Here is a 23,688-nt window from a genome sequence, read left to right as displayed (position 1 = left end):
TCTCTTTCTCTCTTGCACGGTTTCTCTCTTGCACGGTTTCTCTCTCGCACGGTTTCTCTCTCTCGCACGGTTTCTCTCTCGCACGGTTTTTCTCTCTCTCTCGCACAGTTTCTCTCCCTCTCTTACGGTTTCTCTCTCGCACGGTTTCTCTCTCTCGAACGGTTTCTCTCTCCCCTACGGTTTCTCTCTCGCACGGTTTCTCTCTCCCCTACGGTTTCTCTCTCGCACGGTTTCTCTGTCTCACGGTTTCTCTCTCTCGCACGGTTTCTCTCTCTCTCGCACAGTTTCTCTCTCGCACGGTTTCTCTCGAACGGTTTCTCTCTCGCACGGTTTTTCTCTCTCTCTCGCACGGTTTCTCTCCCTCTCTCACGGTTTCTCTCTCGCACGGTTTCTCTCTCTCACACGGTTTCTCTCTCTCGCACGGTTTCTCTCTCGCACGGTTTATCTTTCTCTCGCACGGTTTCTCTATCTCGCACAGTTTCTCTCTATCTCACACAGTTTCTCTCTATCGCACGGTTTCTCTCTCGCACGGTTTCTCTCTCGCACGGTCTCTCTCTCACGGTTTCTCTCTTGCACGATTTGTCTCCTCTCACACGGTTTCTCTCTCGCACGGTTTCTCTCTTGCACGGTCTCTCTCGCACGGTTTCTCTCGCACGGTTTCGCTCTCACACGGTTTATCTCTCTCGCACGGTTTTGCTCTCGCACGGTTTCCCTCTCTCACACGGTTTCCCTCTCTCGCACGGTTTCTCTCTCTCACACGGTTTCTCTCTCTCGCACGGTTTCCCTTTCTCGCACGGTTTCTCTCTCTCGCACGGTTTTTCTCTCTCTCGCACGGTTTTTCTCTCTTGCACGGTTTTTCTCTCTTGCACGGTTTTTCTCTCTCTCGCACGGTTTCTCTCTCGCACGTTTTCTCTCTCGCACGGTTTCTCTTTCATACGGTTTCTCTCGCACGGTTTCTCGATCTCTCGCACAGTTTCTCTCTCTCACACGGTTTCTCTCTCTCGCACGGTTTCCCTTTCTCGCACGGTTTCGCTCTCTCGCACGGTTTTTCTCTCTTGCACGGTTTTTCTCTCTTGCACGGTTTCTCTCTCGCACGGTTTCTCTCTCGCACGGTTTCTCTCTCGCACGGTTTCTCTCTCGCACGGTTTCTCTCGCGCACGGTTTCTCTTTCGTACGGTTTCTCTCGCACGGTTTCTCGATCTCTCGCACGGTTTCTCTCTCGCACGGTTTCTCTCTCGCACGGTTTCTCTCGCGCACGGTTTCTCTCTCTCGCACGGTTTCTCTCTCGCACGGTTTCTCTCTCGCACAGTTTCTCTCTCTCGCATGGTTTCTCTCTCTCTTGCACGGTTTCTCTCTCGCACGGTCTCTCTCGCACGGTCTCTCTCGCACGGTCTCTCTCGCACGGTCTCTCTCGCACGGTCTCTCTCGCATGGTTTCGCTCTCGCACGGTTCCCCCCTCTCGCACGGTTTCTCTCTCTCACACGGTTTCTCTCTCTCGCACGGTTTCCCTCTCTCGCACGGTTTCTCTCTCTCACGGTTTCTCTCTCTCACACGGTTTCTCTCTCTCGCACGGTATCCCTCTCTTGCACGGTTTCTCTCTCTCACACGGTTTCTCTCTCTCTCGCACGGTTTCTCTCTCTCACGGTTTCTCTCTCTCACACGGTTTCTCTCTCTCGCACGGTTTCCCTCTCTTGCACGGTTTTTCTCTCTCGCACGGTTTTTCTCTCTCTCGCACGGTTTCTCTTTCGTACGGTTTCTCTCTCGCACGGTTTCTCGATCTCTCGCACAGTTTCTCTGTTTTGCACGGTTTCTCTCTCGCACGGTTTCTCTCTCGCACAGTTTCTCTCTCGCACGGTTTCTCTCTCTCGCATGGTTTCTCTCTCGCACGGTTTCTCTCGCACGGTTTCTCTCTCACACACCGTTTCTCACTCTCTCGCACGGTTTCGCTCTCTCTCGCACGGTCTCTCTCTCTCGCACGGTTTCTCTCTCTCGCACGGTTTCTCTCTCTCGCACGGTTTCTCTCTCGCACGGTTTTTCTCTCTCTCTCGCACGGTTTCTCTCCCTCTCTTACGGTTTCTCTCTCGCACAGTTTCTCTCTCTCAAACGGTTTCTCTCTCTCCTACGGTTTCTCTCTCGCACGGTTTCTCTCTCTCGCATGGTTTCTCTCTCTCTCGCACGGTCTCTCTCGCACGGTCTCTCTCGCACGGTCTCTCTCGCACGGTCTCTCTCGCACGGTCTCTCTCGCACGGTTTCTCTCGCACGGTTTCTCTCTCACCGTTTCTCTCTCGCACGGTTTAGCTCTCGCACGGTTTCTCTCTCTCGCACGGTTTCTCTCTCTCACACGGTTTCTCTCTCTCGCACGGTTTTTCTCTCTCGCACGGTTTTTCTCTCTCGCATGGTTTCGGGCTCTCTCTCCCTCTCCCTCGGGCTTTCTCTCCCTCTCCCTCGGGCTCTCTCCCTCTCTCTCGGGCTCTCTATCTCTCTCCCTCGGGCTCTCTCTCTCTCTCCCTCCCTCGGGCTCTCTCTCTCCCTCGGGCTCTCTCTCTCCCTCGGGCTCTCTCTCTCCCTCGGGCTCTCTCCCTCTCCCTCGGGCTCTGTCTCTCTCCCTCGGGCTCTCTCTCTCTCTCCCTCGGGCTCTCTCTCTCTCTCCCTCGGGCTCTCTCTCTCACTCCCTCGGGCTCTCTCTCTCCCCCTCGGGCTCTCTCTCTCTTCCCCTCGGGCTCTCTCTCTCTCCCCCTCGGGCTCTCTCTCTCTCCCCCTCGGGCTCTCTCTCTCTCCCTCGGGCTCTCTCTCTCTCCCTCGGGCTCTCTCACACTCTCTTTGTCTCTCTCTCTTTTACAGATCACACAGATCTTCAGCCTGGGCTCTCCCTACATGATGATGACGCTGGAGCCGCTGCTGCGGAACTTCATGCAGGAGTTGATGGTGATGCCTCTGCCCGCCTCGTGGGTGGTGTGCTCCTCGCTGGGGCCCGACGTGCAGCTCATCCAGCTCTCCCGCAAGTCCCTGGTGTCGGACGCGGTGGTGCAGATCCGGCCTGGGTTCTTCTTCCATGTGCTGGTGCGTGGCCTACCCGTCCCCCTGGGGCACCGGCTGTACCGCAGCCACCCAGCCCAGCTTACCACGGTGGACGACGTGGTGGACCTGATCAGCGACCTGGAGACCTACCGGGTGTGCGCCGGCTACCCGCAGCTCCGCAACGCCAAGGCCCCGCCCGCCGCCATGGCGGCGCTGCTGCCCCGCGAGCGCTCCTCCTACTGCGAGGTGCTGGTGGACAAGGAGCGCTGCTTCCAGTGCGGCCTCGCCCTGTGAACCTCTGAACTCTGACCTTGCTCACCGCCAACTCTCTTTCTATCTCTCACTCGCGGGGTGGGGGTGGGGGTCCCGGGGGGATTGTGTAGGGGGTTCCCTCAAATGACACTAAATCAGACACTCAAACATGAGAGAGAGAGAGAGAGAACGAATGATCAAAACACTGGATTTACTGCAACAAGCCACCTCCTTTATCCGCACTGGTCACTGGCAGCCCCCTCCTCCCGACGGGTACCCCTCACCCCTCCAGACGGGTACCCCATTACCCCTCCAGACATACACCCCTCCAGACGGGTACCCCTCACCCCTCCAGACATACACCCCTCCAGACGGGTACCCCTCACCCCTCCAGACATACACCCCTCCAGACGGGTACCCCTCACCCCTCCAGACATACACCCCTCCAGACGGGTACCCCTCACCCCTCCAGACATACACCCCTCCAGACGGGTACCCCTCACCCCTCCAGACATACACCCCTCCAGACATACACCCCTCCAGATCAGTACCCCACACCCCTGCAGACGGATACCCCACACCCCTCCAGACATGTACCCCCCACACCCCCCCAGACGGATACCCCACACCCCTCCAGACAGGTACCCCCCACACCCCCCCAGACGGATACCCCACACCCCTCCAGACAGGTACCCCCCACACCCCTCCAGACGGATACCCCACAGCCCCCCAGACGGATACCCCACACCCCTCCAGACAGGTACCCCCCACACACCCCCAGACGGATACCCCACACCCCTCCAGACGGATACACCACACCCCTCCAGACGGATACACCACACCCCTCCAGACAGGTACCCCACACCCCTCCAGACGGATACCCCACACCCCTCCAGACGGATACACCACACCCCTCCAGACAGGTACCCCACACCCCTCCACATGGATACCCCACACCCCTCCAGACGGGTATCCCACAACCCTCCAGACGGGTACACCACACACCTGCACCCCTTCAGGTGGGTACCCCGCACACCTCCAGACCTAGACCTTGAAGTACAGGCGTTTTTGCGCACAGCAAGGTCCGACAACATCAAGGTGATGCCATGATTTGTTTTTTAATGTTTCTGCTTGGGGTAATATTGGGTCGTAAGGGACTGGGGTGGGCAACATTGCTCTCCCATGCTCATTCCATCACTCGTGTTGCGCTCCCTCAGCACTGACCATCTCACAATGCGGCGCTCCCTCAGCACTGACCCTCCAACAGTGCGGCGCTCCCTCAGCACCAACCCTCCGACAGTGCGGCGCTCCCTCAGCACTGACCCTCCGACAGTGCGGCGCTCCCTCAGCACCGACCCTCCGACAGTGCGGCGCTCCCTCAGTACTGACCATCTCACAATGCGGCACTCCCTCAGTACTGACCCTCCGACAGTGCGGCACTCCCTCAGCACCGACCCTCCGACAGTGCGGCGCTCCCTCAGTACTGACCATCTCACAATGCGGCACTCCCTCAGCACTGACCCTCCCACAGTGCGGCGTTCCCGCAGCACTGACCCTCTGACAGTGCGGCGCTCCCTCAGTACTGACACTCTGACAGTGCGGCGCTCCCTCAGTACTGACCTTCTGACAGTGCGGCGCTCCCTCAGCACCGACCCTCCGACAGTGCGGCGCTCCCTCAGTACTGACCATCTTACAATGCGGCACTCCCTCAGCACTGACCCTCCGTCAGTGCGGCGCTCCCTCAGCACTGACCCTCCGACAGTGCAGCGCACCCTCAGCACTGACCCTACGACAATGCGGCGCTCCCTCAGTACTGACCCTCCAACAGTTCGGCACTCCCTCGGCACTGACCTTCTGACAGTGCGGCGCTCCCACAGCACTGAACCTCCACAACGGCGCAGTGCTCCCTCACAGTCAGCCTCCCATAGTGATGCCCTCCCCCATTGCCCGCCTGGTCAGGATGACCAGCGGTTTGCACCCCTAAGTTTCTGACTGAAATACAGGTGTGACCAACCGAGCGAGAGGACTGGACAGCACCCACAACGCGGTTTTCATCCAACTCCCTGCCTGGGAATTTCAGCGCTCAGAGCCCCAGGCGGCTGGAGGAGCGATGGGCATGATGGTGGAAGAGGCTGGAATTGGCGGAGTTGGGGGATGCATTGGATTGAAGTCAGAATGTGACACGGGACCAAACCCCTTTTGAGTGGTCAGCTCCTCACCCCCGTCACTCCCGCCCTGCATTAATCCCCCTCCCCACTACTCCCCCTTGTTCCTCTCTCCCCCTCCCCCCCAATCTCCTTGCCTGTACAATTGTTCTGCTGAATCACACTCGCATTTTTGGGGGTTCGTTGGGGTGGGGGCACGAGGCGGGTCCAGGAGGGGCATGGAAACTCTCGGCTGGGATCTTTCTGTGCTAAGCCGCCATGAGCCTGCGATGGCTCAAGTCAGGGTGCGGTTGTGGGGTACCCCCGGGCGAGGCGAGGTTCGTTGTGTGTGTCATTCGGACTGGCATTTGAGAACACATGGCTTTTTATAGAGAGATAAGATATATATAAACACTCAAAACTGAATGTACACTTGGATGTACGATGTAAATAGGTTGTGTTATGTTCCCCCCCCCCCCCCCCCCCCCCAAGCCGGTCCCACCTGACCCTGCGGCCACCCCTTCCCCACCCCCACCCTTTGTTATCTCCGCTGACCCCCCCCCCCCTGCTCTGGGAGTGTCATCTTATACTCGAAGGAGCCAATCCACGTAGTAGGGGGGTCACAGTGTGTTTTCACAATCACGTTTTTACTTTCTGCTTTTATTTTGTCAGTGTTTTATTTGAATAAATACTTTTGTGTCTTGGTGCCTCTTTTCTGTTCATTATTCCTTATTCCTCGCTGGCCGAGCCCAGCATTCACCGCCGCTCCCTACCGGCCCCTCGGGAAGGCGGTGGGTGAGCCGCCATCTTGAACCCGCTGCCGTTCCCGTGCGGTGTAGGTACACCCACCGTGCTGTTAGGGGGAGGGCAGCTCCAGGATTCTGAACCAGCGACCGATATGTTTCCACGTCAGGATGGTGTCAGGCCATTCGGCCCAGTGTGCTTCGTGGCGTCAACCGAACAAACTAAATCCACAAAGAGAGGAATAAATTAGAAAATGGAGTCCCCCTCCCCGAAGGGAGGCTGCATTAAAGTGAACAGCATCTCACAGGAAGCTTCAAACGTCAATGGAAAATATGGTTTAAAGAGTGTTCGATAAGGCGCCCACAGGGTCCGGAAGCTCTCCATGGTGCTGGAAGACACCCCCATGATTCAGGGCTCTGCAGCGAGGCCTGGACAATATCCAGGCTCGGGCTGACAAGTGGACAAGTTACATTCGCGGCAAGCAAGTGCCAGGTGATGACCATCTCCTACAGGAGAAAATCTAACCATCGCCCCATTCCAGGGACACCCGGCAGCAAACATAGACACTGACGGTCAGGATGGACGACCCTCTGAACCGACCACTACCCCAGATCTATTACTGGGCAGCCTGACCCGACCCAGGAGCAGGTCCATGAGGATATTCCCTCCCCGCTCCCCTTCCTTGCACCAGGTGGTGTATGGGGGTTGCAGGCAGTGAGTGCCGTCTGCTGCCCTCGTCCTTCTCGGGGGTAGAGGTGGCGGGTTTGGGCGGAGCTTGTCGAAGGAGCCTTGGCGAGTGGCTGCCGTGCATCTTGTAGACGGTGCACACGGCTGCCGCTGTGCGTCGGTGGGTGGGGGGGGGTGGGTGTTGAAGGTGGTGGATGGGGGCCAACCTTCTTACCCTCTCAATCTTTCTGGTGAACCTCCACTGCACTCCATCCCGGTCAGACCCACCTTGGGGAAGTTGACCAAAACTGTGCACAACACTCTTGGCCTGGCCTCAGCCAATCCCTTTACAGCTGCAGCAAGACGTGCTAATTCTTGTACTCCAATCCCCTTGCGCTGAGGGCACAATGGGGTACTCTTTCAGTGGGTTGGCGCAGGCTCGATGGGCAGAATGGCTGCCTTCTGCACTGTAGGGATTCATAGAATCATAGAAGTTTACAGCATGGAAACAGGCCCTTCGGCCCAACCAGTCCATGCCGCCCAGTTTTTACCATTAAGCTAGTCCCAGTTGCCCGCACTTGGCCCATAACCCTCTATACCCATCTTACCCATGTAACTATCTAAATGCTTTTTAAAAGACACAATTGTACCCACCTCTACTACTACCTCTGGCAGCCCATTCCAGACACTCACTACCCTCTGAGTGAAGAAATTGCCCCTCTGGGCCCTTCTGAATCTCTCCCCTCTCACCTTAAACCTATGCCCTCTAGTTTTAGACTCCCCTACCTTTGGGAAAAGATGTTGACTATCTACCTTATCTATGCCCCTCATTATTTTATAGACCTCTATAAGATCACCCCCAAGCCTCCTACGCTCCAGGGAAAAAAGTCCCAGTCTATCCAGCCTCTCCTTAAACTCAAACCATCAATTCCCGGCAACATCCTAGTAAATCTTTTCTGCACTCTTTCTAGTTTAATAATATCCTTTCTATAATAGGGTGACCAGAACTGCACACAGTATTCCAAGTGTGGCCGTACCAATGTCATGTACAACTTCAACAAGACGTCCCAACTCCTGTATTCAATGTTCTGACCAATGAAACCAAGCATGCCGAATGCCTTCTTCACCACCCTGTCCACCTGCGACTCCACCTTCAAGGAGCTATGAACCTGTACTCCTAGATCTCTTTGTTCTATAACTCTCCCCAACGCCATACCATTCTGTGGTTGCAACAAGCCTTCCTAACTGCTTGCTGTCCCTGCTAACGGTTCGTGGTTCAGGGCCCTGCAGCGAGGCCTGGACAATATCCAGGCTCGGGCTGACAAGGGGCAAGTTACATTCGTGCCACACAAGTGCCAGGCAATGACCATCTCCTACAAGAGAGGATTTAACGATCGCCCCGTGACATTCAATGGCATCACCACCGCTGAATCCCTCACACTCAACATCATGGGGGTTACCATTGACCAGAAACTGAACTGGACCCAGCCATATAAGTATTGCGGCTTCCAGAGCAGGTCAGAGGCTGGGAATCCTGTGGAGAGTAACTCACCTCCTGACTCCCCCCAAAGCCTGTCCACTATCTACAAGGACACAAGTCAGGACAAAGAAAAGTACAGCACAGGAACAAGCCCTTCGGCCCTCCAAGCCCGTGCCGACCATGCTGCTCGTCTAAACTACAATCTTCTACACTTCCTGGGTCCGTGTCCCTCTATTCCCATCCTATTCACTTATTTGTCAATTCGCCCCTTAAACGTCACTATCGTCCCTGCTTCCACCACCTCCTCCGGCAGCGGGTTTCAGGCACCCACTACCCTCTGTGTAAAAAAGCCTCCTTTGCACGTCTCCTCGAAACTTTGCCCCTCGCACCTTAAACCTATGCCCCCTAGTAATTGACCCCTCTGCCCTGGGGAAAAGCCTCTGACTATCCACTCTGTCTATGCCCCTCATAATGTTGTAGACCTCTATCAGGTCGCCCCTCAACCTCCGTCGTTCCAGTGAGAACAAACCGAGTTTACTCAACCGCTCCTCATAGCTAATGCCCCCCATACCAGGCAACATCCTGGTAAATCTCTTCTGCACCCTCTCTAAAGCCTCCACATCCTTCTGGTAGTGTGGCGACCAGAATTGAACACGATATTCCAAGTACGGCCTAACTGAGCATAATTTTTTTTTTTGAAGTCCCAACTTTGATTTTATTCAAAAGAAACAATTTGGAATACAAGATATCACATGGCTGCCATCCTCAAGGACGGTAAATGTTAAATCGTTGACACTGCAGCTCCTATTCTGTTGTTTTTTTTGGCAAACCGCACGTTTCTCAGGAACTTGGGATCAACCCCTTTTAGGGGTTTCAAATCGATGAGACTTGGGCTTTTTGATCCCTGTCCTGGGACACTTGCTGGACTGATTGTGGTTGGTGTGATTCTTGGACGCCATGACTCTTACCTGACCTCCTGAGGCCTCCTCCGCCACCAGCGAGCGGCTAACCGGAAAGGCCGGCCGCCTCGCAGCTGCAACGACTTGCCAATTTGTATACTCAATGCCCCGGCCGATGAAGGACACTGAGGGCAATTGTGCATAGCCAACCCACCTAACCTGCACGTCTTTGGACTGTGGGAGGAAACCGGAGCACCCGGAGGAAACCCACGCAGACACGGGGAGGACGTGCAGACTCCGCACAGACAGTGACCCAGCGGGGAATAGGACCTGGGACCTGCAGCTGTGAAGCCATTGTGCTAACCACTATGCTACCGTACTGCCCCTATTATCTCACATTTAAACTCTATTTGCCCTCTCTCCGCCCATGTCTCCAACCAATCTATATCCTGCTGTATCCTCTGACGGTCCTCATCGCTATCCGCAATTCCACCAACCTTTGTGTCGTCTACAGACTTACTAATCAGGCCACTTACGTTTTTATCCAAATCATTTATGCATACTGCAAACAGCAACGGTTCCAGCACTGATCCCTGAGGAACACCGCTAGTCACAGCTCTCCATTCAGAAAAACAGCCCCAATTGATCGACGCCCCATCCACACACATTCACTCCGTCCACCACCGCCGTACTGAGGCAGCCGTGTGTACGACTACCATCCACACCAGTGATGGGCAACCTCGGTCAGTGAGCGGGCCGCCTGAGTACCCACCCGCGTTATCCCAGTGGGCCGCATGAATTTTGTTCTTGCCACTTGAGGTTGATGCCAGCTCTGTCAATATATAAATGATTCAACCTTTTGTATAACTCGGCCTTTTCTAAAACTCCTTCTGAAATATTGGCCGGGATTCTCCGACCCCCCCACCCCCACCCCCACCCCCCACCCCCCCCCCGGCCGGGTCGGAGAATCGCCGGGGTCGGCATGAATCCCGCCCTCGCCAGCTGCCGAATTCTCCGGCGCCAAGGATTTGGCGGGGGTGGGAATCGTGCCACGCCGGCCGGCGGCCGCTAGCAGCGACCCCCCCCAGCGATTCTCCGGCCCGCAATGGGCCGAGTGGCCGCCTGTTTTCGCACGGTCCCGCTGGCGTAAATTAGACTAGGTCCTTACCGGCGGAACCTGGCTGCGCGGGCAGCCTCCGGGGTCTTCGGGCGAGGGGGGGTGGGAATCTGGCCCCGGGAGGTGCCCCCACGGTGGCCTGGCCCGCGGTCGGGGCGCCACCGATCCGCAGGCGGGCCTGTGCCGTGGGGTGTTGCTCACTTTTGGTTGGTTCAATTGGCTCTGTTTTATAACCTTTGCTCTGGAGTCGCCAGGTATCTTTATGATACCGCCACGAGGTTCAAGTTCAAGTAATGATCAATAACTCAACACACCAATTGGTAAGATTCAAATCAAAACGCATTTATTATACACAGTAAATCGCTACTCATCCATAAACTCTACTTTCTAGGCTATTTCTATCACTAAAAGGCCTATACTTAGCTTCGGACTGGCCCACCAGGTCAAGGGAACAAATGGCCTTTCGTTCAGGCCCTGAGTCTGTGGGATTCAAAAGCTGGTACGGACTGGTAGCAAGGAGCGCCTATCTCATAGCGAGCGTTGACTTGAGACTTACTTAGAGGCAACAAGACAGGTCACTGTCAAGGGTTGGTTCAAGTTGCTGAGTGACCCTGCCAAAGAAGGACAATTTGAACTTGGGGGCTTTACTTTATAGTCCCCAGGGGCTTCCCGCCCTTCGGGGCAGATCCCGTACCTGGTTCCAAGTGATTGGACTACTTTCCGATCACCTGGATCGATTTCTCCAATGCTGGAGCGGTTCCCTGATCGCTGGGCGGTCCCTAAGTGTCCGTCGGCCTTCCTTTGTCTTGGCTCCTGCTGGCGCCGAGGAGTCTGGCTTGGCTTTATTTACCTTAACTGTTGCCATTGTGCACATTACTATGCAGATGGCTGCTACATTACTATGCAGATGGCTGCTGGTTTCGGTGCTGTCTGGTTCCTTACAGGTCTCAATACACATGATTTCTGTATTTGGTAGTTTTTGCCTGTGTTGGCTGAATTTCCCTTCAGCCTTTGCGGTTCTCCATTTTAAGTCGGGAAGTGGCCAACTCAGGTGGCTACAGTGGGCACTCTATTCCTCCGCGTCGGCTGGTGTAAAAGTCTGCGATGGCCGACGAGGAGATGAAACCCCCCCGCGCGTGCGCCAACTCGAGCCCCGGCAGAGGCCCTTCGGTGCCGGTTGGCGTGGCGCCAAGCCCCTACCCCGCCGGCCGGCGCGGCGCAAACCATTCCGGCGCTGGCCTAGCCCCTGAAGGTGCGGCGGATTCCGCACCTTCGGGGTGGCCCGACGCCCGAGTGGTTCTCGCCGCTCCTCGGCGCCGGGACCGCCGGGTAGGGGAGAATCCCGCCCATTAATTATGTTCAGTCTTATTCATAGGGCCCGTGGTGAGTGGAAAAGTCCCAATATCGAGCTAACGGCCCACTGAGGGGACGGCAGGGGGTGTGGGTGACGGAGGTAACTCGGGCGGCCCACCCACGACCCAAGGTAGCCCATCACTGCTCTACGCTGTGACGTTTCTGGGTGAACTCCCTGGGGTGGGGGGTGGGGTTGCTCACTGAAAGAAAACTGGAACAAGGAATGGACAAATGGTGATCCCAGAATGGAGACTATCAGGAAAGATTGAACAAGCTGGGGGCTCTTTAGAAAGGGGAAGGCTGAGGAAGGGGTGACCTGATCGAGGTGTTTAAAATGAATAAGCGGGGGGGGGGGGGGAGTCGATGGAGTGAAGATGTTTCCACTTGTGTGTGGTTGGGGGGGGGGGGGGGGGGGGGGGGAGAGAGACCAGAACCAGGGGGCCATCAATATCAGACGATCCCTCACAGAAAATAGTGTTATGGTCCAGGGTTTAGAGAACCCCAAAGTGTATCGTGGAGTTCACCCGACCCACAACTTTTACTAGATTGTGGTATGGGGAGCACACGGCCCACTCTACAGGTGTGGTACAGCGGAAATGGAAACGTATTTTTTAAAGCAAAACAATGTTTATTCTATGAACTCAACCTTTTTAAAACATACAGTGAACATCTACGTAATCCTTTTAACATTCATACGACTTAAAAACAAAACCTTTATCAGAAGCACATCAGGTTAAAGTCACTACTGAGAACATTTATAATTCTGAATTCACCAAATGATCAAGAGATAGTCTTTTCAGGGCAGAGAGATTAACAGTACACCTGCTCTGTCTGGCTTCAGCTCCAACACTGAAAACAAAACTAAAACACACCCTGCAGCAAACAGCCTAAAACAAAAGTAAAAAGCCGACAGCCCAGCTCCACCCACACTCTGACATCACTACAGTAATAAACACCCATTTCTTAAAAGGTACTCTCACTACAGATATTTATATACACACCCATTTATGAAGACCTATTTCTTAAAGGTACTCTCATATGACAATGGAGTTCACCTAACCCACAACTTTTAATAGATTGTGGTTATGGGGAGCACAGGCGTGATGCAACAGAGATCTACAGTACTTTTAAATTAAAACAATGTTTATATGTGAAACCAGTTAACACTTTATAAAGCCACAGTAAACATTTTAACAACGATCAATACCAATAAATCTCCCAAAGAATACAGTACTCTATAAGTAACTCTTAATCTTTCCTTGCAACATCCATAAGACAAAAAGAACCCTTTTACAGAAAGATATCAGGTTTAAATTCTCTACTGAGAACAGTTACCACGTTGAAATCACCAAATGAACATTCTTAAGCTTGCAGAGATTCTCACACATCCGGCCGTGACTGCAGCTTCTCCAAATCTAAAACAAAACTAAACACACCCTGTAGCAGACAGCCCAAAGTGAAAGTAAAAGCAGACAGACAGCTCAGCTCCACCCACACTCTGACATCACTGATAAACACCCATTTCTTAAAGGTACATCCACTACAGCTATTTTATAAACCCCCAATTCTTAAAGGTACCCTCACATGACAATTGTTACAAGTGCCTTACATTAACACTGCAATGAAGTTACTGTGAAAATCCCCTCGTCGCCACATTCCGGCGCCTCTTCGGGTACACAGAGGGAGAATTCAGAATGTCCAATTCACCTAACAAGCACGTCTTTCGGGGACTTGTGGGAGGAAACCGGAGCACCCGGAGGAAACCCACGCAGACACGGGGAGAACGTGCAGACTCCGCACAGACAGTGACCCAAGCCAGGAATCGAACATGGGACCCTGGAGCTGTGAAGCAACTGTGCTAACCACCAACCAGTGCCAAGGTCTACCCCATATCCTCAGACTGTGACCCCTGGTTCTGGACACACCCAACATCAGGAACATCCTGTGTCTAGTCTAGTCCTATTAGAATTTTTTATAGGTTTCTATCAGATTTCTGCCGCATTCTTCTGCACTCCAGCGATTACAATCCGAACTGACTTTTTAAAAATAAATTTAAAGTAACCAATTCTTTTTGTCCAATTAAAGGGTAATTTAGCGTGGCCAATCCACCTACCCTGCACATCTTTGTGTTGTGGGGGGTGAGACCCAGGTAGATACGGGAAGAATATGCAAACTCCACACGAAGAATGACCCAGGGCTGGGATTGAACCCGGATCATAGAATGATTGAATTTACAGTGCAGAAGGAGGCCATTCGGCCCATTGAGTCTGCGCCGGCCCTTGGAAAGAGTACCCTAATCAAGCCCACACCTCCACCCTAACCCTGTAACCCAATAACCCCACTTAACCTTTTTGGACACTGAGGGCAATTCAGCATGGCCAATCCACCTAACCTGCACATCTTTGGACTGTGGGAGGAAACCGGAGCACCCGGAGGAAACCCACGCAGTCACGGGGAGAACGTGCAGACTCCGCACAGACAGTGACCCAAGCTGGGAACTGAACCTGGGACCCTGGAGCTGTGAAGAAACTGTGTTAACCACTGTGCTACAGTGCTGCCTTTAGCGCTGTGAGGCAGCAGTGCTAACCATCGCCACCATGCTGCCCAATCCTAACTGACTTAACCCCTCCTCATACCTCACTCCTGCCATCCCAGGAATCAGTCTGGTAAACCTTCACTGCACTCCCTCGAAAGCAAAACATCCTTCCTCAGATAAGGAGACTAAAACCATACACAACGGGCAGCATGGTAGCATAGTGGTTAGCACAGTTGCTTCACAGATCCAGGGTCTTGCATTCAGTGACTGGTGTATGAGGACACCCAGGTCTCGTTGCACACCCCCCTCTTCTACTTTATGGCCAATTAGATAATAGTTTGCCTTCTTGTTTTTGCTGCCAAAGTGGATAACCTCTCATTTATCCAAATTAAAGTGCATCTGCCGTTCATTTGCCCACTCGCTCAACTTGTCCAAATCACATTGAAGGATCTCTGTATCCTCCACACAGCTCACCCACCCAACTTGATGTAATCTGATAAATTCTATTGCGGGGGGAGCTGGCGGGCTGGAATTCAGGAGAAACCGCAAGGTGAGCCAGTCACCAAGTCACACCCGCACAATAAGAAGGGACATCTTCCATCCCAACATTCGTCACAACAAACTGCATCGGAACAAGATCAGAATGAGCACGGCAGACGAACGGCGGGTTTAATCTCCCCGTGAGCAACGGGACAAGCCGGTGACCATCGGTCGTACAGGTGGGGAGTTGATGATTGTGGTCACTTTTTAAATTTAAATATAAATTTAGAGTACCCAGTTATTTTTTGATTTCCAATTAAGGGGCAATTTAGCGTGGCCCAATCCACCCACCCGGCACATCTTTGGGTTGTGGGGGTGAAACCCACGCAGACACGGGGAGAATGTGCAAACTCCACATGGACAGTGACCCAGAGCCGGGATTCGAACCCGGGTCCTCAGCGCCGCAGTCCCAGTGCTAACCACTGTGCCTGCCGCCCGAATGATTGTGGTAACTTTGTTTTTCAAATTTAGAGTATCCAATTCATTTTTTCCAATTAAGGGGCAATTTAGCGCGGCCAATCCACCTAAGCTGCATATCTTTGGGTTGCGGGGGCGAAACCCACGCAGACACGGGGAGAATGTGCAAACTCCACACGGACAGTGACCCAGAGCCGGGACCGAACCTGGGACCTCGGCGCAGTGAGGCAGCAGTGCTAACCCACTGGGCCACCGTGCTGCCCATGGTTGTGGTAACTTGACCACAAAAACGGTTTTGGAAAAGTGTTAAAAGTTAATCTTTCATGTACAAAAATAACAAAGTTTAAAATACAGAATGGACTCAAAAGCAGGAGCAATGAGTGAAGCATCAAATTAACAATAAAGGAATAGAATCTGAACTAATGGCAGTTAAATACGGATATACACAAGTAACAACAGCAACTAATGATGTTACAGCACTCAATGATATCAGCATTACATTGAAATTTGAAGATGCGTAATAGGACCAGAGTCTGGGAGGACCAAACTCTCTGGGATGACCAGACTCTGGGAGGACCTGGCTCTGGGGGGACAAAATTCTGGGATGACTAGACTCTGGGAGGACTAGACTCTGAGAGGACCAGACCCTGGGAACCGGGCTGTAGGGGAACTGGGCTGTAGGAGGACCGGGTTCTGGAAAAACAGGGCTCTGGGAGGACCCGGCTCTCCAGGAGAACCAGACTCTTGGAGGACATGCATCTAAGAGGACCGGGCTCTCTGGGAAGACCCGACACAGTGGACCTGGCTGACTGGGAGGAGCAGGCTCTGCGAGCCCATGCTCTGGGAGGAGCAGGAGGACCAGGCTGACTGGGAAGACCAAGTTGAATGGGAGGACCAGGCTAATTGGGAGGACCAGGCTGGCTGGGAAGACCGGGCTCTGAGAGGACAAGGCAGTGGGAGTGCCGGGCTGTGAGAGGATCGGGCTCTCGGGGAGGACCAGACATTGGGGACACCAGACTTTGAGCGGAGCTGACCTACTGGGAGGGCCTGACTCTGGGAGGACTAGACTCTGCGTGGATCAGGCTGATTGGGAGGACCCGGCTGACTGGGAGGACCGGGCTGCGTGGGACCCAGGTTGACTGGGAGGACTGGGCTTTGTGAGGACCAGATTCTGGGTGGACCAGGCTGACTGGGAGGACAAAGCTGACTGCGAGGACTGGGCTTTGTGAGGACCAGACTCTGGGAGGACCGGGCTCTCTGGGAGGACCCGGATGACTGGGAGGACTGATTTCTGGGGGATTAGGCTGACTGGGAGTACCGGGCTCTGGGAGGACCTGGCTGACTGGGAGGACCAGGCTGACTGGAAGTACCGGGCTCTGGGAGGACATTGCACTCGGAGGCCCAGGCTGATTGGGAGTACCAGGCTCTGGGAGGACCCGGCTGACTGGGAGGACCAGGCTGACTGGAAGTACCGGGCTCTGGGAGGACCTTGCCCTCGGAGGACCAGGCTGGGAGACCCGGGTTCTGGGAGTACCAGACTCTGAGCATTGAGCTGACTGGGCGGCATGGTAACGCAGTGGTTAGTTCTGTTGCTTCACAGCGCTAGGGTCCCAGGTTCAGCTTGGGTCACTGTCTGTGAGGAGTCTGCACGTTCTCCCCGTGTCTGCGTGGGTTTCCTCCGGGTGCTCCGGTTTCCTCCCACAAGTCCCGAAAGACGTGCTGTTAGGTAATTTGGACATTCTGAATTCTCACTCTGTGACCCGAACAGGCACCGGAGTGTGGCGACTAGGGGATTTTCACAGTAACTTCATTGCAGTGTCAATGTAAGCCGACAATAAAGATTATGAAATAAAAGGACCAGACTCTGGGAGGTTCAGGCTCTGGGAGGACCAGGCTGACTGGGAGGATAGTCTCTGGGAGGACCAGGCTGACTGGGAGGACCAGACTCTGGAAGGACCAGGCTGACTGAGGATAGTCTCTGGGAGGACCAGGCTGACGGGGAGGACCAGACTCTGGGAGGTTCAGGCTCTGGGAGGACCAGACTCGGAGGACCAGGCTGACTGGGAGGACCAGACTCTGGGAGGACCAGGCTGACTGGGAGGACTGGACTCTGGAAGGTCCAGGCTGACTGGGAGGACCTTAATCTGGGAACACTGGGCTGTGGGAGGACTGGGTACTTGGATTTGGAAGAATGGGGCTCTGGGAGGACCCGCCTCTCTGGGAGAACCAGACTCATGGAGGACATGAATCTAGGCGGACCGGGCTCTCTGGGAGGACTCGACACTGAGTGGACCTGGCTGACTAGGGTGACCATTTGACTGCAAGGAGCAGACACTGGGAGGAGCAGGATGATCAGTAGGTTCTTGCTGAATGGGAGGACCAGGCTGACTGGTAGGACCGGGCTGTGGGAGGACTGGGCAGTGGGAGGACCAGACACTCGGGGAGGACCAGACACTCGGGGAGGACCAGACATTGGGAACACCAGACTTTAAGCGGACCTGACTGACTGGGAGGGCCTGGCTCTGAAAGGATCGGGCTCTGGGAGGACCAGGCTGACTGGGAGGGCCAGTCTCTGCGGCGACCAGGCTGACTGGGAGGACCGGGCTCTGGGAGAACCAAGCTGATTGGGAGAACCAGATTCTGGGAGCACCAGACTCTGGGAGGACCGTGCTGACTGGGAGGACAGGAAGTGATGAAGATCGTGTTCTGGGAGGGCTGGGCTATGCGAGGACCAGGCTGACGGAGCAGCAGACTCTGGGAGGTCCAAGCTAATTTGCAGGACCAGACTCTGGGAGGACTGGGCTGACAGGGAGGACCAGGCTGACTGGGAGGACCAAGCTCTGGGCGGATCACACTTTAGGAGGACCAGACTGAATGGGAGGACCAGACTGACTGGGACGACCGAGCTCTGGGAGGATCACACTCTGGGAGGACCGGGTTGACTGGGAGGACCGGGTTGACTGGGAGGACCGGGCTAACCAGATTCTGGGAGGACTGGGCTCTGGGGGACCAGGGGGACTGGGAGGATCACACTCTGGGAGGACCGGGTTGACTGGGAGGACCGGGCTAACCAGATTCTGGGAGGACTGGGCTCTGGGGGACCAGGGGGACTGGGAGGATCACACTCTGGGAGGACCGGGTTGACTGGGAGGACCGGGCTGACTGGGAGGACCGGGCTAACCAGATTCTGGGAGGACTGGGCTCTGGGGGACCAGGGTGACTGGGAGGACCAGACTCTGGGAGAGCAGGGTTCTGGGAGTACCAGACTCTTGGCATACCGTTCTGACTGGGAGGACAGGGCTGTGGGAGGACCAGGCTGACTGGGCAGCACGGTAACACAGTGGTTAGCACTGTTGCTTCACAGCTCCAGGGTCCCAGGTTCGATTCCCGGATTGGGTCACTGTCTGTGCGGAGTCTGCACGTTCTCCTCGTGTCTGCGTGGGTTTCCTCCGGGTACTCCGGTTTCCTCCCACGGTCCAAAGCTGTGCAGGGGTAGGTAATTTGGACATTGTGAATGTGGTAATACCAGGTATTGCAGTACCTGAGAGGTGAATTACCATTGGCTAGACCGAGGGGTCTACCATTGGATAATGTACATAGCCCCGCCTTATAAGAACCAATGCCGTCCCAGCAGCCTTCACTTTCTGTATCATCGCTGCTGGGTACAGTTCTAGCTGATTAAAGCCGATTAGATATGACTCCTCTTCGTCTCGAGAGTATTGATTGTGCATCAGTGAATTCTCCCTTTGTGTACCTGTGGCACAATCAACCACTCACGAGACAAGATGAGAAGGAGTCAATCGATGGCTTTATTGCGCAGACTTGTTTCCCAGCAGCACAGTTACAGAATGCGGCTGCTGGGAGAACCCAGGCTCTTATACTCCGCCTTACTGGGTGGAGCCAGTAGGCGGCTGATCCAATCGGGACCCGGCGTCTATCCACCAATAGCCTCTCGGCATCACAGGGTACCGTAATACCCCTAATGCATACCACCACATTCACCCCTTGTTAAAAAAGAACCCGGCGGGGCTAGTGAGCCGTATGGTGGTAGGGGTTTACAGAGTCGGTACCTGGGATGCCACTAACACAGCGGCTATGCTCCGATATCAAACTACTAGCACTATTTACAATGCCCATTTTACTGGGCAACTGAATTATTTACAGAGGCATTTCTTGCTTTGTTATAAAGATTCGATGAGTCGAATGGGTGCCCTGTTCGGCCTCCCCGATCGTCTCAGCCCCGGTGGTGATGCAGGCGCTGGCTTGGGCACCGTCGTCTCTGGGAGCGTAGTGGTGTCTCTTCCTGCTTCACTGCTCCTAGGCGGGGCCGGGGGAAGGACCGATCCACCCGGGAAGGGGGCAGCTGTGGGGTGCGCCGGTGGGAGGGAGGGGCTGATTGGTGTTGGGGGGGGGATGTGTGGAGTTCCGGCGGGCGCCAGGTCCCGCAGAGAGCACGTGTATTGTCGGCCGTCGGGATACGCCACGCAGGCGTACTGGGGGTTCGCGTGGAGGAGTTGGACCCTCTCGACCAACGGGTCCGATTTGTGCGCTCGCATATGCTTTCGGAGCAGGATGGGTCCTGGGGCTGCCAGCCAGGTCGGGAGTGACGTTCCGGAGGAGGACTTCCTAGGGAAGACAAGGAGGCGTTCGTGAGGTGTTTGATTTGTTGTGGTACAAAACAGCGACCGGATGGAATGGAGGGCGTCCGGGAGGACTTCCTGCCAGCGGGAGACTGGGAGATTTCTGGACCGTCAGGGCCAGCAGGACGGTCTTCCAGACCGTTCCGTTCTCCCTCTCTACCTGTCCGTTACCCCGGGGTTGTAACTGGTCGTCCTGCTCGAGGCGATGCCCTTGCTGAGCAGGAATTGACGCAGTTCGTCGCTCATGAAGGAGGACCCCCTATCGCTATGTATGTAGGCGGGGAAACCGAACAGTGTAAAGAGGGTGCAGAGGGCTTTAATGACCGTGTTTGTGGTCATGTCGGGGCAGGGGATGGCGAATGGGAAACGGGAGTACTCGTCAACCACGTTCAGGAAGTACGTGTTGCGGTCGGTGGAGGGGAGGGGGCCTTTGAAGACCAGACTGAGGCACTCAAAGGGACGGGAAGCCTTTATCAGGTGCGCTTTATCTGGCCTGTAGAAGTGCGGTTTGCACTCTGAGCAGATTTGGGAGTCCCTGGTGGCTGTTCTGACCTCCTCGATGCAGTAGGGCAGGTTTTGGGTCTTCACGAAGTGATAGAACTGAGTGACCCCGGGTGGCACAGGTCCTCGTTCGGAGACGGTCCACTTGTGCGTTGGCACATGTGCCATCGGATAGGGCATCGGAAGGCTCATTCAGCTTTCCGGGACAGTACAAGATCTCATAGTTATAGGTGGAGAGTTTGATCCTCCACCGCATCTTGTCGTTTTTTTATCTTGCCCCGCTGAGCATTATCGAACATGAAGGCAACCGACCGTTGGTCAGTGAGGAGAGTGAATCTCCTACCGGCCAGGTAATGCCTCCAATGTCGCACAGCTTCTACTATGGCCTGGGCCACCTTTTCCACTGAGGAGTGGCGGATTTCTGAGGCGTGGAGAGTGCGTGAGAAAAAGGCCACGGGTCTGAGCGCTTGGTTGAGGGTGGCCGCCAGAGCTAAGTCGGATGCGTCGCTCTCGACTTGGAAGGGGAGGGACTCATCGATTGCGTGCATCGTGGCCTTTGCGATATCTGCTTTGATGCGGCTGAAGGCCTGGCGGGCCTCTGTCGACAGGGGAAAGACAGTGGACTGAATTAGCGGACGGACCTTGTCCGCGTAGTTGGGGACCCACTGGGCGTAATTAGAGAAAAAGCCCTGGCAGCGTTTCAGGGCCTTGGAGCAGTGGGGGAGAGGGAACGCCATAAGGGGGCGCATGTGTTCAGGGTCTGGGCCTATAACTCAATTTCGCACTACGTAGCCGAGGATGGCTAGACGGTCGGTGCTAAACATGCATTTCTCCCTGTTGTATGTGAGATTCAGGGCGTTTGTGGTCTGGAGGAATTTGCGGAGGTTGGCGTCATGGTCCTGCTGATCGTGGCCGCAGATGGTGACGTTATCGAGGTACGAAACGTGGCCCGCAAACCGTACCGGTCAACCATTCGATCCATCTCCTGTTGGAAGACCGAGACTCCATTAGTGACGCCGAATGAAACCCTTAAAAAGTGATAGAGCCGCCCATCTGCTTCAAAGGCAGTGTATTTGCGGTCGCTCGGGCGGATGGGGAGCTGGTGATAGGCGGACCTAAGGTCCACCGTGGAAAAGACCTTGTACTGTGCAATCCGATTGACCATGTCGGATATGCGGGGGAGAGGGTACGCATCCAGCTGCGTGTGCCTATTGATGGTTTGACTATAGTCTACGACCATCCTCTGCTTCTCCCCGGTCTTTACAACTACCACCTGAGCTCTCCAGAGACTATTGCTGGCCTGGATGACCCCTTCCTTCAGCAGCCGTTGGACTTCGGACCTGACAAAGGTTCGATCCTGGGCGCTGTACCGTCTGCTCCTAGTGGCGACTGGTTTGCAATCCGGGATGAGGTTCGGAAACAGGGAAGGCGGGTTGACCTTGAGGGTCGCGAGGCCGCAGATAGTGAGTGGGGTATAGGGCCGCCGAATTTAAACGTTAAACTCTGGAGGTTACACTGAAAATCCAACCCCAGGAGTGTGGCAGCGCAGAGGTGGGGGAGGACGTAAAGCCGGTAGTTCTTGAACTCCCTCCCCTGCACCGTGAGGTTCGCGATGCAGAACCCTTTGATCTCTACAGAATGGGACCCTGCCGCCAAGAAAATCTTTTAATTACTTGGGTGGATCGGAAGGGAACAACGTCTTACCGTATCGGGATGTATCAAACTCTCCGTGCTCCCAGAGTCGATCAGGCATGGCGTCTCGTACCCGTTTATGAATACCGTCGTTGTTGCCGTTTGGTGCGTTCGGGGCCGCGACTGGTCCAGGGTCACCGAAGCCAGTCGCTGTTGCTGCATCGGGGCGTTTTACTCAGGCCCCGTGGGGCCATCCATCCCAGGGTCCTTAGCCGTCAGCCAAGATGGCGGCGTCCATGGGCCGCACACGGTCGGGGGTGGACAAGGTGGCGCCGCCCATTGATCGGTCGTGGCCGGAGGAATGGCACAAAATGGCGGCGCCCATCCCTCCCGCATGGAGTCCGGGACCCAAGATGACGGCTCCCGTTGGCCGCACATGGATCGTTGGGTGGGTTGAGTTTGGGGTCCTGGTTCTCGCCCGGAGATTGCGACGACCCCCCCCCCCCCCCCCGGGCCTGGCACACTGCTACAAAGTGCCCATTTTTGCCGCACCCTTTACAGAGGGCTGAGCGGGCCGGGCAGCGCAGTTGGGGGTGTTTCGCTTGTCCACAAAAGTAGCAGTGGGGCCCCCCCCCCACGGTTGATCTGTCGCTCTGGCAGCACAGGCCTGCGGGGGGGGGGTTGGGGGGGGGCGGGGGTCCGGTCGCGGCGTGGGTCCACGGTGCCCAAGGGGCTGCCGCGCGGTCGGGGGCGTTCTGCGATGCCACATCGAGCGAGGCAGCGAGGGCCCGTGCCTCCTTGAGGCCTAGTGCGTCTCTTTCCAGCAATCGCTGGCGAATTTGGGACGAAAGCATACCTGCCACGAAAGCATCCCGAATCAGTAGCTCCGTATGTTCATTAGCCGGAACCAGTGGGCAGTTGCAATTTCTCCCCAGTATTAACAGCGCACTGTAGAATTCATCCAGCGATTCCCCGGGGATCTGCCGTCTCGTTGCGAGATGGTGGCGTGCGTAGACCTGGTTGTCGGGCCGAACATAAATTCCTATCAGCATGGCGAGCGCCGACTGGAAATCCTCGCCGTCCTCTATGAGAGTGTAGATTTCCAGGCTCACAGACCTGTTCCCCAGCAGCACAGTTACAGAATGCGGCTGCTGGGAGAACCCAGGCTCTTATACTCCGCCTTACTGGGTGGAGCCAGTAGGCGACTGATCCAATCGGGACCCGGCGTCTATCCACCAATAGCCTCTCGGCATCACATGGTACCGTAATACCCCTAATGCATACCACCACAGTATCCGAACAGGCGCCGGAATGTGGCGTCTACGGGCCTTTCACAGTAACTTCATTGCAGTGGTAATGTAAGCCTACTTGTGACAATAAAGATTATTAAAGGACCAGGCTCTCTGAGGTCCTGGCTCTGGGAGGACCAGGCTGACTGGGAGGACTAGACTCTGGGAGGACCGGGCTCTGGGAAGACCTGGCTGTGGGAGGACTAGACTCTGGGAGGACCGGGCTTTGGGACGACCAGGCTGACTACTGTAGCCACTTAAAATGGCCAACTCCCGATTTAAAATGGCAAACGGCAAAGGCTGATGGGAAAGTCAGCCAACAAGACAAAAACGAGCAGCTGCAGGTTGAGTGTGTATTTACCTCTGGAAAGGCCAGACAAGATCGATACCAGCAACCATCAGCATAACAAAACAACAGCCATCTGCATACTAATGAGCAATCCCCGGGAACAATAAGCAA

The 23,688-nt window shown here is 55.2% G+C and overlaps 1 protein-coding gene and 1 long non-coding RNA gene across 2 annotated transcripts in view; one reads left to right on the top strand and one right to left on the bottom strand.

The window, feature by feature from the left end:
- Positions 1–3,312, top strand: part of LOC140399440 (plasma membrane calcium-transporting ATPase 3-like) — a 412,738-nt gene extending 409,426 nt beyond the window's left edge. Inside the window, 1 exon segment of the mRNA XM_072489018.1 lies at positions 2,842–3,312. Coding sequence (XP_072345119.1) covers positions 2,842–3,312 — 471 coding nt within the window.
- Positions 3,313–5,889: 2,577 nt separating this feature from the next.
- On the bottom strand, positions 5,890–22,130 carry LOC140398935 (uncharacterized). The gene is made up of 2 exons (XR_011937603.1): positions 22,012–22,130; positions 5,890–6,379 (listed from the first exon to the last, which is right to left on the bottom strand). It is a non-coding gene; the product is annotated as an uncharacterized lncRNA (long non-coding RNA).
- Positions 22,131–23,688: the final 1,558 nt, after the last annotated feature.

This window comes from Scyliorhinus torazame, chromosome 22 (genome assembly GCF_047496885.1).
Source record: "Scyliorhinus torazame isolate Kashiwa2021f chromosome 22, sScyTor2.1, whole genome shotgun sequence".
NCBI classification, from domain to species: domain Eukaryota; kingdom Metazoa; phylum Chordata; class Chondrichthyes; order Carcharhiniformes; family Scyliorhinidae; genus Scyliorhinus; species Scyliorhinus torazame.
The sequence above is the reverse complement of the archived record's forward strand: the minus strand, read 5'-3'. Positions and strand labels throughout refer to the sequence as shown.